This window comes from Coregonus lavaretus, assembly GCF_964263955.1.
Source record: "Coregonus lavaretus genome assembly, chromosome: 3".
Taxonomy (NCBI): Eukaryota; Metazoa; Chordata; class Actinopteri; order Salmoniformes; family Salmonidae; genus Coregonus; species Coregonus lavaretus.
This window is the reverse complement of record NC_139990.1, coordinates 45,401,688-45,417,049: the sequence shown is the minus strand read 5'-3', so window position 1 is coordinate 45,417,049 and position 15,362 is coordinate 45,401,688. Positions and strand designations below refer to the sequence as shown.

Sequence of the window (15,362 nt, the reverse complement as noted above, 5' to 3'; positions counted from 1 at the left end):
AACAAAGGATATCTGAATTGTTTGCTTGCTTCAGGGCACTAATCTACACTCATTACCTGTATGTCAGTCCCAGTGTTAGGTCTGACTGGACAGTAGCTTTCTACGTTGTCCTACACCCTCTAACATTGTAAGTTAATGATTCATCCACTGACTGACTGTCAATACAGTAGTGTGCTAGCTACCCACCTGGAGCCATGGAGCTAATCTGGTGTGGACACTGCTGGGTCAGACACAGTCAGTCAGTCAGGCTGTGTGTTACTATGCACTGTATTAACCCTGCAACAGCCCCCCTCCCTGACCCGAGATGCTGGGAAAGGTGGTGGGGTTGGCAGGGGGTGGTAAAGGGTAGTAGGGGGGAGGGGGGGGGGGGGGGGGGGGGGGGGGGGTTACTGTGAGCACAGAGAGCTCTCTCTTTCAGGTCCTCAACTGCCTTGAGGAGAGAGATAAAAAAAAACGATGTACAAAATACAGTATGTTTGGTGGGAAAGCTAAATTACACCAGTAAACTGGACAGAATTTCAATCACTGGCGAAGCATGAAAGGGGAGGAGAGGGTGTACGTGGATGGGCCTTTTACTCCCCTTCACTGTATACAGTACGTTAGTGGTAGAGTTTTTACTCTCCTGTATACAGTACATTAGTGGTAGAGTTTTTACTCTCCTGTATACAGTACATTAGTGGTAGAGTTTTTACTCCCCTGTATACAGTACGTTAGTGGTAGAGTTTTTACTACCCTGTATACAGTACATTAGTGGTAGAGTTTTTACTCCCCTGTATACAGTACGTTAGTGGTAGAGTTTTTACTCTCCTGTATACAGTACGTTAGTGGTAGAGTTTTTACTCCCCTGTATACAGTACGTTAGTGGTAGAGTTTTTACTCTCCTGTATACAGTACGTTAGTGGTAGAGTTTTTACTCTCCTGTATACAGTACGTTAGTGGTAGAGTTTTTACTCTCCTGTATACAGTACGTTAGTGGTAGAGTTTTTACTCCCCTGTATACAGTACGTTAGTGGTAGAGTTTTTACTCTCCTGTATACAGTACGTTAGTGGTAGAGTTTTTACTCTCCTTCACTGTATACAGTACGTTAGTGGTAGAGTTTTTACTCCCCTGTATACAGTACATTAGTGGTAGAGTTTTTACTCTCCTGTATACAGTACGTTAGTGGTAGAGTTTTTACTCCCCTGTATACAGTACATTAGTGGTAGAGTTTTTACTACCCTGTATACAGTACATTAGTGGTAGAGTTTTTACTCTCCTTCACTGTATACAGTACGTTAGTGGTAGAGTTTTTACTCCCCTGTATACAGTACATTAGTGGTAGAGTTTTTACTCTCCTGTATACAGTACGTTAGTGGTAGAGTTTTTACTCCCCTGTATACAGTACGTTAGTGGTAGAGTTTTTACTCCCCTGTATACAGTACGTTAGTGGTAGAGTTTTTACTCCCCTGTATACAGTACGTTAGTGGTAGAGTTTTTACTCTCCTGTATACAGTACATTAGTGGTAGAGTTTTTACTCTCCTGTATACAGTACGTTAGTGGTAGAGTTTGTACTCTCCTGTATACAGTACGTTAGTGGTAGTTTTTACTCTCCTGTATACAGTACGTTAGTGGTAGAGTTTTTACTCTCCTGTATACAGTACGTTAGTGGTAGAGTTTTTACTCCCCTGTATACAGTACGTTAGTGGTATAGATTTTACTCTCCTGTATACAGTACGTTAGTGGTAGAGTTTTTACTCCCCTGTATACAGTACGTTAGTGGTATAGATTTTACTCTCCTTCACTGTATACAGTACGTTAGTGGTAGAGTTTTTACTCTACTTCACTGTATACAGTACGTTAGTGGTAGAGTTTTTACTCTCCTGTGTACAGTATGTTAGTGGTAGAGTTTTTACTCCCCTGTATACAGTACGCTATTGGTAGAGTTTTTATGTGTGTATGGCCAGAAATGAGTGATTTGTATTGCTGGTTGCACTTTTATCCGATTCAATTATTATCTGACCTTATATACACCACTGCCTAGGACAGGATAGTATCAACATGTTTTGTTTGTTGCACAGACAGATGCATTGCTCAACTGATATTGCTCAGTTATTGCAGCCATTACAGGAATGTGATATTGTCAATTATAGGGCAAAGGTATATTTACACTTTAGACAGACTGCATTCTAGCGGAGTTTGACATTCACCCGACTTGCATTTGTGGGATAACATCAATAGACGAGTGAACGTTTCCAGAGTTTGGCATTGGATGAATCACATAACCAAACCAGAGCAGATACACACTTGTTTTTAAATGTAATGGTATCGGAAATCTAAGAACACACATACTGTACCATACAAACAGGATAGCCTTAACTAACATAATTAACATCATTGACTTTTGATGAATGTAAATTGTAAGGTATTGTGAAAGTGAATAAGAGAATATACAACAAAACCACCACCAAACTATTGATGGTGTAAGTGCAACTCTACTGCTTTGCTTTGCTTTACTTTGCCACAGAAAATAGTATTATGCTGGCACTGACTAGAACAGGCCTCAGAATTCCTAGAAATCACATGATCTCAGGGAAAACCAGAATTGCGCTGACTAATGGGAGCATAGAATCTCATTGTGAAATGGAAGAATCCCTCTCCAAAATTCCCCAGCTTTTGACTGCTCAAGCCAAACAGTTAAAAAAACTGCTCTGTTTGTAACACAATATCTAATCCTGTGAAGTGTCTTTTGAATAATAACATCCCAAAGATCAACTCATCATGAAGATAAGTTCCTTCTTTTTGTTTGAATTGCCCATATTGAGCCAACCAGTTGAAGAGAACAATACAACAGTTGTCTTTTCAATGAAGTTGTGACCATTTTAAAATTATTGATGACTAACAGTAAGTGGCGTCCTCCCTCAATCAGGCAGTGACTACAAATGACATGACTTTTGTCTCAGAGGGAAGGGAGGGCCGTAAGGGATTGAGACATTTTAAGGCTTGTGAAACAGATAAAAGGGACATATCTAAATAAACTGAGTGTATAACACTGTTGTTATGCACTCCTCTCGGAAGAGGGAACGCAACACCCTGCTACAACTCAACTCTCTGTGCTGTGAAAGAGGTATGGGACTGTAGGTGTGAGTAAGGATGACAAAAGGCAGAGAATACCGTTAACAGGGAATTTATTCCTTCGCACGGTAAATTTGGGGAAAAGGGGCTGGACGGAACCAAAGCAAAGAAAGTAAATATCAAAGCCCCCTCTCCTACCTTACCTGCCTACCCACTACTTACTTAACTAGCACCTCCTGGTGCACTAACCAAAATAAAAGGGATGGTCCGCCCAGGTCTTTCCTAGTGTGCAGACAGTCAACTTCTACGGGTAATGTATGCCCGCGGGCCTCTTGCCTAAGCACTCCCTAGGTGCCTTCCCCTTCCCCCCTTGGGAACAAATTAAACTAAATAGCACAAACTGGTTCACAACAAAACCTGAGAAAAAAAAAAAACTCAGGACATTAAGGAAATCTCTGAGCAACAAACTAACACAAAACATTACAATTGGTTCTCACAGCAACAACTACACAGTACATACCAAACGTTTTAGCAACAACTAACATGCTATAACTCTCAGCCATTCTGGTTTCCCCCTCCCTTCTGAGCAACTGGGGCTTATATAGCTTCAGAAGGAGTTGGTAATTAGAGACAGCTGCGTCCTGATGAGGGCGCGGGGTCAGCTCTCCAATCATCAATGTTCATCGACCAATCAGCTGCTTGTTGGGGAATTTCAGGAACCCATTTCCTGAAATACATACATGAAAATACACAAACCACAACACAGAAACTGGGGAACGTAACAACTGTGAAGATAGGGTCTGTGGACAGAGCAGGAGTAAAGACAGTGAACAGGAACCATGGGCTCTCCCATCTGTCTTATGGTGTTCTTCCTTTTGGCTGCTGAGTCTGTACATGGACAGGACAGGTAAATGTTTCAACAATATCTTCATAAAACATTTTACCATGCAATATCAGTGCATTCCTGTGTCCTGTATGTGCATGTATATTTGTATACTTTTACTTATGTTTTAGCATTGTCACATGCACTGTAAAACATTATGCAGGTGGTTAGTAAATTATACTTGAAAACATATTTATTTTGACATACAAAAATGTAGTTGTCATCTTTACTTCATTAATATAATTAGTACTTTATTTCACCTATTTAAACAACCCCCCCCCCAAAAAAAAACAACAGATAATATGAATTCAGCATTAGATAAATGCATAATCTAAACAACTGTTTTTGTGTAAAAACAACTACAAGGAGAATTGTGTTTAACTTACTCAATTTTCATAATATTTCCTTTCAACTTAAGAACTTTGTTCTTCCAACAACTTGCCATGTGGCTCTGTTTAAAAAAAAACTTTACGATACTTTTACACAATGTTGTATGCACGTTTGAAGAATGAAAAGCACATTTCTATATTAGTATTTGTTATGCTATGAGGTGTAATGGATCACGATGAACGGATATCAAAACCGTCGGGCAAATTGACATTCAATGATGTGACCACCCATTCTCACTATTAGTAAGATCATCCGTGCCACTCTTGACAAAGGCAAATACATTAATCTACAATGCTTGCAGCTTTACCTCCAGTTAGTGCTAGTGGAACGAGCACTGCGCTCAACAATTCCTTCTATAGTGGACAAAAATGTCAAGCGATGAAATACATAAAGCCATGTTTAACACTAAGACACGATCAATGAAAGTAACTAATCAGAAAGATTAAGTAGATCGAATGTACAATAACAGTTCTGGATTTGATCAAATTGAGTTGTCTCTTAGCCATTTCTTTATACTGGACTTAATATATTAGTGTTTGTGAAACACTAAAAGGTAAGTATATTATAAGTAAAAATACCTCATGTTGGAAATCCAAAAAAAACAACGTTTCCTACATTTTAAAAAGTGGAACTAGCACAATATTTTCTACAGTGTGTGATGTCAATATTCCAGTTGTATTCTAAACTAATGTTTAAACTCAGATTAATCTGACTACTTCAATGCCTCTGAATGACTTGCACATTTAGCATTTAGAAATACTGGTGTTCGACGAACATAAAACATCTTTAGGCTTTTGTCTCTGACCTTAAAGTGATACTTTAGATACTAGACTGTTAAAAGTATTAGGTGGTTGATTCTAAATGCTATCTTCTCTTGGCTATGCAGGTTCTTTATCTCAGCTCCCAATGTGTTCCATGTGGGGGTGAAGGAGCGTGTTTATGTCCAGCTGGGTAAAGCCCTCCTGAATACACGTGATACCCTCTACCTGGAACATGAGGTAACTGGAAATGTGATATCTCAAAAGAACAGCACTGTGTGTACTGAGGAGGTACCGATCCAAACTGTAGAACTAGAGGTATGACTTAGTGAGACTTGACTAGATAAAATAAGTGACCATACCGACAGACTAAAGAGACGTCTCCATAAACAAGAAATAGGAGATGCAGTAGTATTGGTTATCATTTAAGTTTCTTCCCCACCTTGCAGGCAGAAAGGGACAAGCTGCCCACCTTTGTGGATATTCCCGATCTTATGCTGGTGGCTGAGATGGAAGGGAACAAAAACAGAAAGATGGTGAGGGTCTTAGTCTCCCAACACAGAGGCTATATCTTCATTCAGACTGACCAGCCTGTCTACCACCCTACACAGCAAGGTAGATCTGCAGTCTACATGAAATAGAACCCTACTCTTAAAGGGATACTTTGGGATTTTGGCAATTATCTACTTCCCCTTTATCTACTTCCCCAGAGTCAGATTAACTAGTGAATACCATTTTTATGTCTCTGTGTCCAGTATGAAGGAAGTTAGAGGTAGTTTCACGAGCCGATGCTAACTAGGGTTAGTGCAATGACTGGAAGTCTATGGGTATCTGCTAGGATACCCATATACAGTGGGGGGGAAAAGTATTTAGTCAGCCACCAATTGTGCAAGTTCTCCCACTTAAAAAGATGAGAGGCCTGTAATTTTCATCATAGGTACACGTCAACTATGACAGACAAAATGAGATGGTGAAAAAGAGAAGACTGTCTTCATCAGAGGATTGGAGCTGACTGGATCGGTGAGAGGATAAATGTGGCATATTTCAATCAAAATATCTGTACTCTGCGAAGAAGACTCACAAAGCCTAAAGCTCTGGGAGCTCTGAGGGACAACACTATAGTGGCAGCCAACCTATTTCTACATAAAGTTACAACATTTTGTTTTAAGCAATGCTTGAGTTATGGTTTGACTTAAAACCTGTCGCTTGCCTTTTTCTCTCAGATACAAGCTGGAGAAGGGTCAGCGGTTCTCCAGACATCCAAGCTCGTCAAGCAACTCCAATCCAACCTCAACACCACCCTCTCAGACATGGACCAGAGCGAAGCAAAGCTTTACATGGCGGTCTCTGTCACTGACATCATCAGTAAGGCAGCAGTTGTTGTTCTTAGTTATAGCAAAAATAGACTTTTGAAATGTGATACAGTCATACAGTAGGTACAAGACGACTAAACGATATTGGTACTGTACTGTCTTTATCCCTTCACCGGGTGGTGAGCTGCTGGAAGCAGAGGTGTCTCTTCCTGTTGTTTCCCAGCGTTACACTGTAGACCTGTCCCGTACCCGCTCTCACTACATCCCTGGAGTCCCTCTCAGTGTAGTGGTGAGCCTCAATTTGGATGACAGAGATACGTTTGACAGAACAATGTCTATCTGTGAAATGATGTACTGTATATCTGTTTGTCCGGTCATTTGTTAGGTGGTGGTCCGTCTCCCAAATGGTTCCCCAGCTGTTGGAGAGCCAGTGAAAATGCATCTGCAAAGACTCGAGGATGGCGCCCAAACTATCAAGACTAACGAGGAGGACGCAGTGTGGCACAATTTTAACCTTCCCAATCTTGATCGTGACATTACTGTGGAGGTAAGTATAACAAAATAGTCCAAATAAAACGTACATTAATCTGTAGCTTCTAGCAGTAGCTTCAAGCAATACAGTATAGGCTGTAAACAAAACACTGAAGAAATCATATGAAACTAAAGGCTTCGGATCGGACTGTTTCTTCTTTCATCCCATGTTTCCTGTCAGGTGACCGTAGATGGCCAGCAAAAAACCAAAGACGTCAAACTTGCCTCGTCTCCTGGCGACACCTATCTGAGCGTGAGCATGGGCCAAGAGATTCTGACGGCGGGTCAATCCCTTTCTGTGTTATTCAAAGACGTCAATGGGTCACCAGAGGTTGGGTTTATTTACTTCATGGTGAGAGATATCACAAGGAACAGGACATGGTGGAAAAGTTATATAACTGAGAGGAGAAACAATCACTTTTCTGTTTTTAATCCTCAGGTTTTCAGCCGTGGAGTGCTAAGAAAACAGGGTTCTGTCAAATCAGGGGATTTAACGAAGATTCAGCTTCCAATCACGCCTGATATGACACCCTCCTTCCGTCTGATTGGCTACTACTATGATCAGAACGGTGACATCATTGCTGACTCTTGTGGGTAGACGTCAAGGACATTTGTGAGGGGACGATCGAGGTGAGTGAATAGTGATTGGAGTAGATCAGCGTCAGCGTTGACAGAGTTCTTGATGGTCAGACAGCAAAATGGCCAGAGAACACGAAGAAAGAGAAATAAAGTGTTTAATCTGTGCCGACTGTTAATAAGCTACAATTCAGTTCAGAGTAATTTACTAATTATATATATTTGATGTTATCATCCTAATTTATTCCTATGCATATTTATATGATCTAGGTAAAGTCAAAATATGAATATTGTCGTAGTAAATATAAAATGTTATAGCTTGGTCTGACTAAAATCTTGTGCATGACCCATTTTAATGTTAGGAGCTTGTTTTCAATCAATGCTGTTCCTATGCAAGAACAATGGACAGAGGACCAATATCTTGTCAAGGACAACACCCACGCCACAGGCCACAATCTGGTTGCTCCCCACGAGTCTTTCCCATGAGACATACACATTCACACACACATCTCCATGCATACGCACACTCATTTTCATGCCTCACGAGTTCTTGCTCTGAGGACGCACACACACAAAAATGCATACGCACACACACACAACTGCACTTCTTTCTACTGGTCGGGTGCCAAGGGCAGAGGACTCTGCCGTGCACCAATGGGGCTTCTGCTCTGGACAGAGCAGACCCGCCTCCTACGCCTCGGGAACCAATCAAGGGACTAGAAGAAAGACCCTTTCTTTATGTTGCATTGTATAAAGTAATGCTGAAAACTCTGTTTTTGATCCCTTTTCAACTGTCTCCATAAGAGGCAACTGAATGGGTCCATGCATGTAGCTTGAGCAGATACCAGCTATCTCTGTGTTTAATAAACTGCCTTTTGCTTAAACATATTCCTCTCCGTCTAGCGTCGTTGGTTTTGTACTTCCTCTCCTGTATGGTTTCACCAACAAAATCAACCAGGAAAAACAGCAAAGCTGGAGATAAACTTAAATGGTCAGAAGGCCAAAGTTGCCTTGCTGGCTGTGGACAAGGCTATCTATGCTCTCAACGCCCACAACAAACTCACCCCCAAACAGGCAAGCTACTAATTTTTTTTTTAGGGAGTAGATCAGCTTTAATATTGCAGATAGATTGTAGCTTCCATCAATGTAATTGTCTGCATCATTTCCAATCCCCCATTTATTTTTTAGTAAATATAAAGGACCAGTCAAAAGTTTGGACACACCTACTCATTCCAGGGTTTTTCTTTATTTTAATTTTTTTTTTACATTGTAGAATAATAGTGAAGACATCAAAACGATGAAATAACACATTTGGAATCATGTAGTAACCAAAAAAGTGTTAAACAAATCAAAATATATTTTATATTTGAGATTCTTCAAATAGCCACCCTTTGCCTTGATGGCTAGTTGAAGAATCTCAAATATATAATATATTTTGATTAACACTGTTTTGGTTACTACATGATTCCATATGTGTTATTTCCTAGTTTTGATGTCTTCACTATTATTCTACAATGTAAAAAATTGTAAAAAATAAAGAAAAAACCTGGAATGAGTAGGTGTGTCCAAACTTTTGACCTGTACTGTCTATATACACATATACAAGCTCCTATTTACTAAAGAATAATAATACATACTGTCTCCTCCACATTATTTCCTCTAAAACTCACTCCTTATAATGTACAGGTATAAATATATTGTATGAAATAAAGACCAAACGGCTCTTTTTGACTAATAGTGTGAAAATGTGTGTGCCGTTCACAGGTATTCTCGTCGATGCAGTCCTATCCTATGACCTTGGTTGCTCATACGGTGGAGGCTCAGATACAGCCTTTGTGTTCAACGACGCTGGCCTGTCATTCATATCCAACTCAGGAGTGACGTCTAAGATGAGGATTGGTATGACGAGCATTGTGTGATTAAACAAACATCTGTCTAGTGTCTACACTACTTTATCTTTGGTCCACAGTTTCTGAATGATGTTCTCTGGTATAGGGTTAAAACCCCTTTAGGGGGTAGACAACTTAACATTTCACAGACTTGGATCCACTCAACTAGACATGACATTGGCTGGGACTTAACGGCCAACATTCAACATCAAGAAAAAATACGAATAAAATGGAGAAAAAAACACCAACTCAGACGTACACACATTTCAACAGAACATTAATGACGTCATACTTGCTCAAAACCTACATGTTCCCCCAATGTGCTGATATTACATGTTGATGTTTTGATATGATCATCTTCACCCTACTGTACGTCTGTTTGTCTTAGGATTGAACTGTGAGTCAGGCTTCAGATGACAGAGGCGTTCCCTGGACCTCCAGCAGCAGATGATGTCCATAAGTATTACAACGTTACTTTTCTCTAATTGTTTCTAGCTGCTGGCTGAGGCGGTGGGAGAGGGTGTTTGTCAGTCCTGGCAGGTACGAACTAAAACCTTTTGTTGCCCCTCACCATCTCTCACTCCCAGAATCGAATTACTCAGACGCCAAGCTGCAGGAGTGTTGTTCTCATAGCTTCCCCCTGATCCCCATGCTGAAGACGTGTCAGCAGCGAGCTGAGAGAGTGGCACGAGCCAATAAGGACCCTGTCTGTGTCAAGGCCTTCCTGGACTGATGCATAGAGGGAGAGAAACTGAGAGAAGAAGAGATGAGACGACGCCCAGAGAGGACAGGGCAGGAGTGAGGATGACTTGATTGTTGGGGATATTACCATTATAACATGTATATCGTAACAAAATGATCAGAACCACTATTCTTTAGACAGACATGGGAATATTGAAACAAAATATCTAACTTGTTATAATTTAATTCAATGAGAAAACGATCTTAAAAGGTTGTATTATTGTGACTCCCTTGGTCTGCACTCTCTCCTCTCAGCTGCGAGTGCCATAGACATCGAAGACTTCTTTGACACAACCAATCAGCAAATACGCAAGGGCTTCCCCCCAAGCTTTGTGTTCACAGCGGTCAATATAAAAGACAAAGGAAGGTGAGGACATTCAGACATTTAGACATTTAGACACACAGTATATTGGTGCCTTGTGTCTGAAACACTATTGTAATTTGTCTCTCTCTCTGTCTCCCTTAGTCATACTGTGGCTCTGCCTGATTCCATCACCACCTGGGAGATACAGGCTGTCAGCTTGTCTGCTTCTCATGGTAACATCCTCCTCCTCTATTGGTTCTTATTCCTGTACCTAGATCGTAAGGAACCTGTGGTGACATTCTGGAGAGTAATGCCTATGTCTGTGTATGTCCTTCCTGCAGGCATTTGTGTGGCAGAACCACATGAGTTCCGTGTGTTTAAGGAGGTTTTTGTCTCTCTGAGGCTGCCGTACTCGGTCAAAAGATTTGAGCAAATGTCTATTGTTCCTATTGTCTACAACTATGGGAACCAGAATGCACAGGTAGAGTTAAATAACTTTCTATAGTACTGCAGTTTTATACTTCAGAAGCATATACAGAAACACCAAATGCCATACAGTGCCTGATGGGAAAAAGTGCAAAGGATCTAACAACACGCCTACTTGCAAAAAATGTAATGACTTCGTATCTGAGTACATGTTGAATGGCTGCACCCAGTGATTGGGTCACTGACATGCTAACATACATACTCAACACATCATCTACAAAATGAAAACATGTAATCGATTAATGTAATTCAGTACTTGTAACATCCACTTTCAATACTTCTCAAGATCAATAAAATGGCATTTTAACTACAACATGTCCTTCAGTCTTTGACCAACTTGACCAACACTGAAAATATGAATCAAATGAGAAACATAAAACATCCTGAATTTTTAGTTTTATTTAATTATTTTGTGTAAGCACATGGCAATAAATACAAGGAACCTACACTGACTATACAAAACATTAAGAACACCTGCTCTTTCCATGAAATAGACTGATCAGGTTAATCCAGATGAAAGCTATGATCCCTTATTGAAATCCACTTCAATCAGTGTAGATGAAGGGGAGGAGACAGGTTAAAGAAGGATTTATAAGCCTGAGGGCAAAAGGGGTGCCACTCAATATTAGGAAGATGTTCTTAATGTTTTGTACACTAAGTGTACATTTAAAGGGCAAATCAGCAGTTGCTACATATAACTTATAAATTGCCTTATGAGCTCAGTTCAACTATCATACCCCATCAGATCCCAAAATATAAGCTTGTTTTACTCCAATGTTTGTAAACAAAGTGAATGTAAACAAACACTATATAGTCTAAAAACATTGTTAAAACTATAATGTTGATATCATGGATGGTCAGTCCTTGCATCCATAGCTCTGTCTATGAATTTGAGAGTGGTTACATTTCTCCAGTGCCATCACCCTGCTTTTTACCGAAACAGTGGTGGGGAGGTCGCTTTGTTCATGTTTCAACTGCTGATTACTGCTTTAAAAGGGAAGTATTTCTAGAGATCAAATGCATTAACAACCTAGATGTCTAGAATCTAGAAATTGGCTTTAGACCATGTCACCTACTGTGAAAGGTCTAGTAATTATAAATCATCTTTAATGGACACAGACATTGACAAATCACTGTTTAAACATACTCAATCTCTATCTTGCCTCACAAATTCCCTCCAACAGGTACAGATGAATTCCAAGTACATTTTCATTAGAGACCTGATATCCAATACCCTTATCCCATCCCCTTCTCTAGCTCTATCAGTCTCTCTGGGTGTAAGTGAGAGTCAGGGGTGTGATGTCACAGACACAACTCCTGGATTAGTATTAGACAGACACAAGAATTGCGTTTGGACAATCAGCTCCAGACTCCCCAGTTCCAGCTGGGTAGAAGGACTATGGTAGAGAGGTCTGTGTGAACCACTTCCATCTTAAGAAAAACTGCTTTCAAAACCAACATTCACAGACAGTGTAGCAATGTTCCATTATGAAAGTACACATCTTTCAAATCAAAAACCATGCATAGGCCTGGCTACAACTGCCTTTTCTGCAATACTAGAGAACAGCATTATTGCTACAAGTTCTCTATAACAGTGTTGTAACTTACTGTAGCTCAATAATCGTATTTCTTAGTCTGTCCATGAAAATATTTCCGTAAAAGATATATATATTATTTAAAACAGATACCCCATAAATCCTTTTACATTTGAAAAAGTGTTATTCAATTATAATTATTACAGTAATGGCTGTGGTATAATGACACCATGTGTATTCTTCAGCATCATTCTTGGTTTTGTAGACGTCTCATTAAAGATGGAAGCTAATATCAGTAGCATGACACACACTAGACACTGAGTGTACAAAACATTAGGAACACCTTCCTAATATTGAGTGGCACCCCTTTTGCCCTCAGGACAGCCTCAATTCAGGCCTCAATTTTGCCCTCAGGACAGCCTCAATACACTAATGGAAGTGGATTTAACAAGTGACATCAATAAGGGATCATAACTTTCACCTGGATTCACCTGGTCAGTCTACGTCATGGAAAGAGCAGGTGTTCCTAATGTTTTGTCCACACAGTGTGTCATCTATTTATATATTGGCCAGTTCCTCTGTGGACTTTCCTACCAGTAATCCAACTGCATCTTTATGTCTTTGGGTAGGAGAGTGCATTCAAGCTCTCTCTCCTCCAGTAAACTTAATTTATACTAGACACTATGGGCCGGTATCCCAGAGACAGAATAATTAAGACTAGTCCTGAACTAAAAAACATTATCAATGGAGATTTGACAGGACTAGGATTAGCCTTAATATGTGTTTTAGAAAGCCGCTGAATGCTTAATTATGTAAAGCTGCAAATGTTAGTTGATATAAATCCTTACATTTGAATCATAGACACCTTCACATTTTACGTAAATTATTCCACATTCACCATAACAAACAAAAAAATCGGTAGCCATTGTTATAATTACAGAATCTTAATGCACCATTAATATTGATAACTACTCCATTTCCACCAAGATAACCTCTTACCTATACACCCAAAACTCCTTTACTGTCAAACTTTCCTCCAAATGTATTCCCATTCCAAGTTCCAGTCCCCTCATTCCGCACTCCTCGGTCCATCCTCAACTGTTGGTCTTTCACTTTTCCATGTCCCCCTCTCCCTCTATCCCTCTATCCATCTCATTTCATGCAGCACTGGGGTTACCTAAGAGATTGGGCCTCAATAGAGAACATTTATTTTACATTTATTTTATTTTAACTTGGATAACACAGTACAACTTCAGTTGTACAAACTTCAATCTTCATAAAATATTGTTTGCTGGTAATCTGGTAATAATAATATGTTGAAATAAAGATGTATTTCAATGAATACTTTGTTGATGCTAATGCATTGAATTTAAGTTTGTTAACAAAATACTGTGTAGGGCAGGCCTACATTGTCACGCCCTGACTCAGAGGACGCTTATATGTTGAGTCAGGGTGTGTATATGCCATGTTGTGATTTTCTATGTTGGTGATCTAGGTTTTCTAGATCTATGTTGGCCGGTGTGGTTCCCAATCAGAGGCAGCTGTCGCTCGTTGTCTCTGATTGGGGACCATACTTAGGCAGCCTATTGGCACTAGTGGATTGTGGGATCTTGTTCCAGTTAAGGTATGTTGTGTTGTGCTGCCTTGGACTTTTTAAACATGTACGCATATCACGTTGCGCCTTGGTCCGTCCCGTCTATAAACGAACGTGACAGAAGATCCCACCAAACGAGGACCAAGCAGCGTGCCCAGGAAGAGCGAATAGCCATGTCACAGGTGGGTAAATTGTGGTCATGGGAAGAGATATTCGCGGGGAAAGGGCCATGGGCGAAGGTAGATGCCCAGGCAGGAGAGGAGCAACGGCAACACGGAAGCCGGCCGAGTAGGAGGCCTGAGAAGCAGCCCCAAGAAAAATTTTTGGGGGGGCTAAAGGGGTGGTCGAGGAGCAATAGAGAAGAGCCCCGACCACTGCACCCGGTTGGGTTTCAGATTGGGTCCCTACGACCTTGGGAAGAGGAGTGGGAACAGTATTACACTGAGGAGTCGGAGGATGACGACGAGTGTCTGTTCCCTAACTCGTGGGGGCTCCCGGAGGAGTCCTCACGGGAAGAGGAGTGCCGACGACGGAGACCCGAGAGGCAACCCCAAGAACATGTTGGGGGGGGGGCACACGGTGTGGACGACGATGCAGCAGGAGGCAGCGACAGGGCGGATCTGCAGGTTAGGAGAGGAGGCCACCATGTTACGGGGGCTATTGGTTCAGAGGGAGCAGGAGTTATTCGGTCAGAAGGAGGAGCTACAGGAGGCTAAAAGGGAGAAGGAAGGTGTAGAGGCACGGCGAGAGGAGCTGGTTAGGCAGCAGAAGGAGCGGGGGTTAATAAAGGAACCCAGTCCCGCTCCTCGCACCAAGCAAGTGGTGCGTGTCGCCAGTCCTGTCCGGCCTGTTCCTGCTCCCCGCACTAAGCCAGTGGTGCGTGTTCCCAGTACGGCCCGACCCATTCCTGCTTCCCGCACAAGGCCAGTGGTGCGTGTTCCCAGTACGGTCCGGCCCGTTCCTGCTCCTCGCACCAAGCCAGTGGTGCGCGTCGCCAGCCCGGCCCGGCCTGTTCCTGTCCCTCGCACCAAGCCAGTGGTGCGTGTCACCAGCCCGGCCCGGGCTGTTCCTGCCCCTCGCACCAAGCCAGTGGTGCGTGTTCCTAGTCCGATCCGGCCCGTGCCTGCTCCTCGCACCAGACCAGTGGTGCGTGTGTCCAGTCCGGCACGGCCCGTGCCTGTTCCACCGGGGTCCAGTCCAGCTCCGGTCAGCGGCTCCACTCCGGAGCCAGAGCAGTCCGCTCCACCGGTGCCTGATCCAGCTCCGGTCAGCGGCTCTACTCCGGAGCCAGAGCAGTTCGCTCCACTGT

General features: G+C 41.8%; 1 protein-coding gene across 14 annotated transcripts; it reads left to right on the top strand.

The window, feature by feature from the left end:
* The first annotated feature begins 3,159 nt into the window (after positions 1 to 3,159).
* On the top strand, positions 3,160 to 11,237 carry LOC311118618 (venom factor-like). Of its 14 annotated transcripts, none has more exons than XM_084157655.1 (9): positions 3,160 to 3,960; positions 5,213 to 5,402; positions 5,534 to 5,699; positions 6,022 to 6,104; positions 6,308 to 6,686; positions 6,783 to 6,944; positions 7,110 to 7,280; positions 7,368 to 7,558; positions 8,408 to 8,578. In XM_084157655.1, the coding sequence occupies exons 6-8, from the start codon at positions 6,834 to 6,836 to the stop codon at positions 7,524 to 7,526; spliced, it is 441 nt and encodes a 146-aa protein (XP_084013781.1). In that variant the 5' UTR covers positions 3,160 to 3,960; positions 5,213 to 5,402; positions 5,534 to 5,699; positions 6,022 to 6,104; positions 6,308 to 6,686; positions 6,783 to 6,833; the 3' UTR covers positions 7,527 to 7,558; positions 8,408 to 8,578. The 14 variants fall into 14 exon arrangements, 11 of the variants coding, with proteins under 11 accessions (XP_084013781.1, XP_084013780.1, XP_084013777.1 ...); XR_014611825.1 differs by adding exons at positions 9,269 to 9,403; positions 9,782 to 9,853; positions 9,981 to 10,191; ... (1 more) ...; positions 10,601 to 10,671; positions 10,780 to 11,237 and having other exon boundaries at positions 3,162 to 3,960; positions 5,213 to 7,558; XM_084157654.1 differs by having other exon boundaries at positions 5,213 to 5,699.
* Positions 11,238 to 15,362: the final 4,125 nt, after the last annotated feature.

Bases quoted from the DNA above. Each gene is read 5' to 3' on its own strand.
- LOC311118618 (XM_084157655.1), top strand. From the start codon at position 6,834: ATGCATCTGCAAAGACTCGAGGATGGCGCCCAAACTATCAAGACTAAC. The intron at 6,945-7,109 runs GTAAGTATAACA...GTTTCCTGTCAG, and splicing joins ATCGTGACATTACTGTGGAG to GTGACCGTAGATGGCCAGCA. The intron at 7,281-7,367 runs GTGAGAGATATC...TTTAATCCTCAG, and splicing joins TTGGGTTTATTTACTTCATG to GTTTTCAGCCGTGGAGTGCT.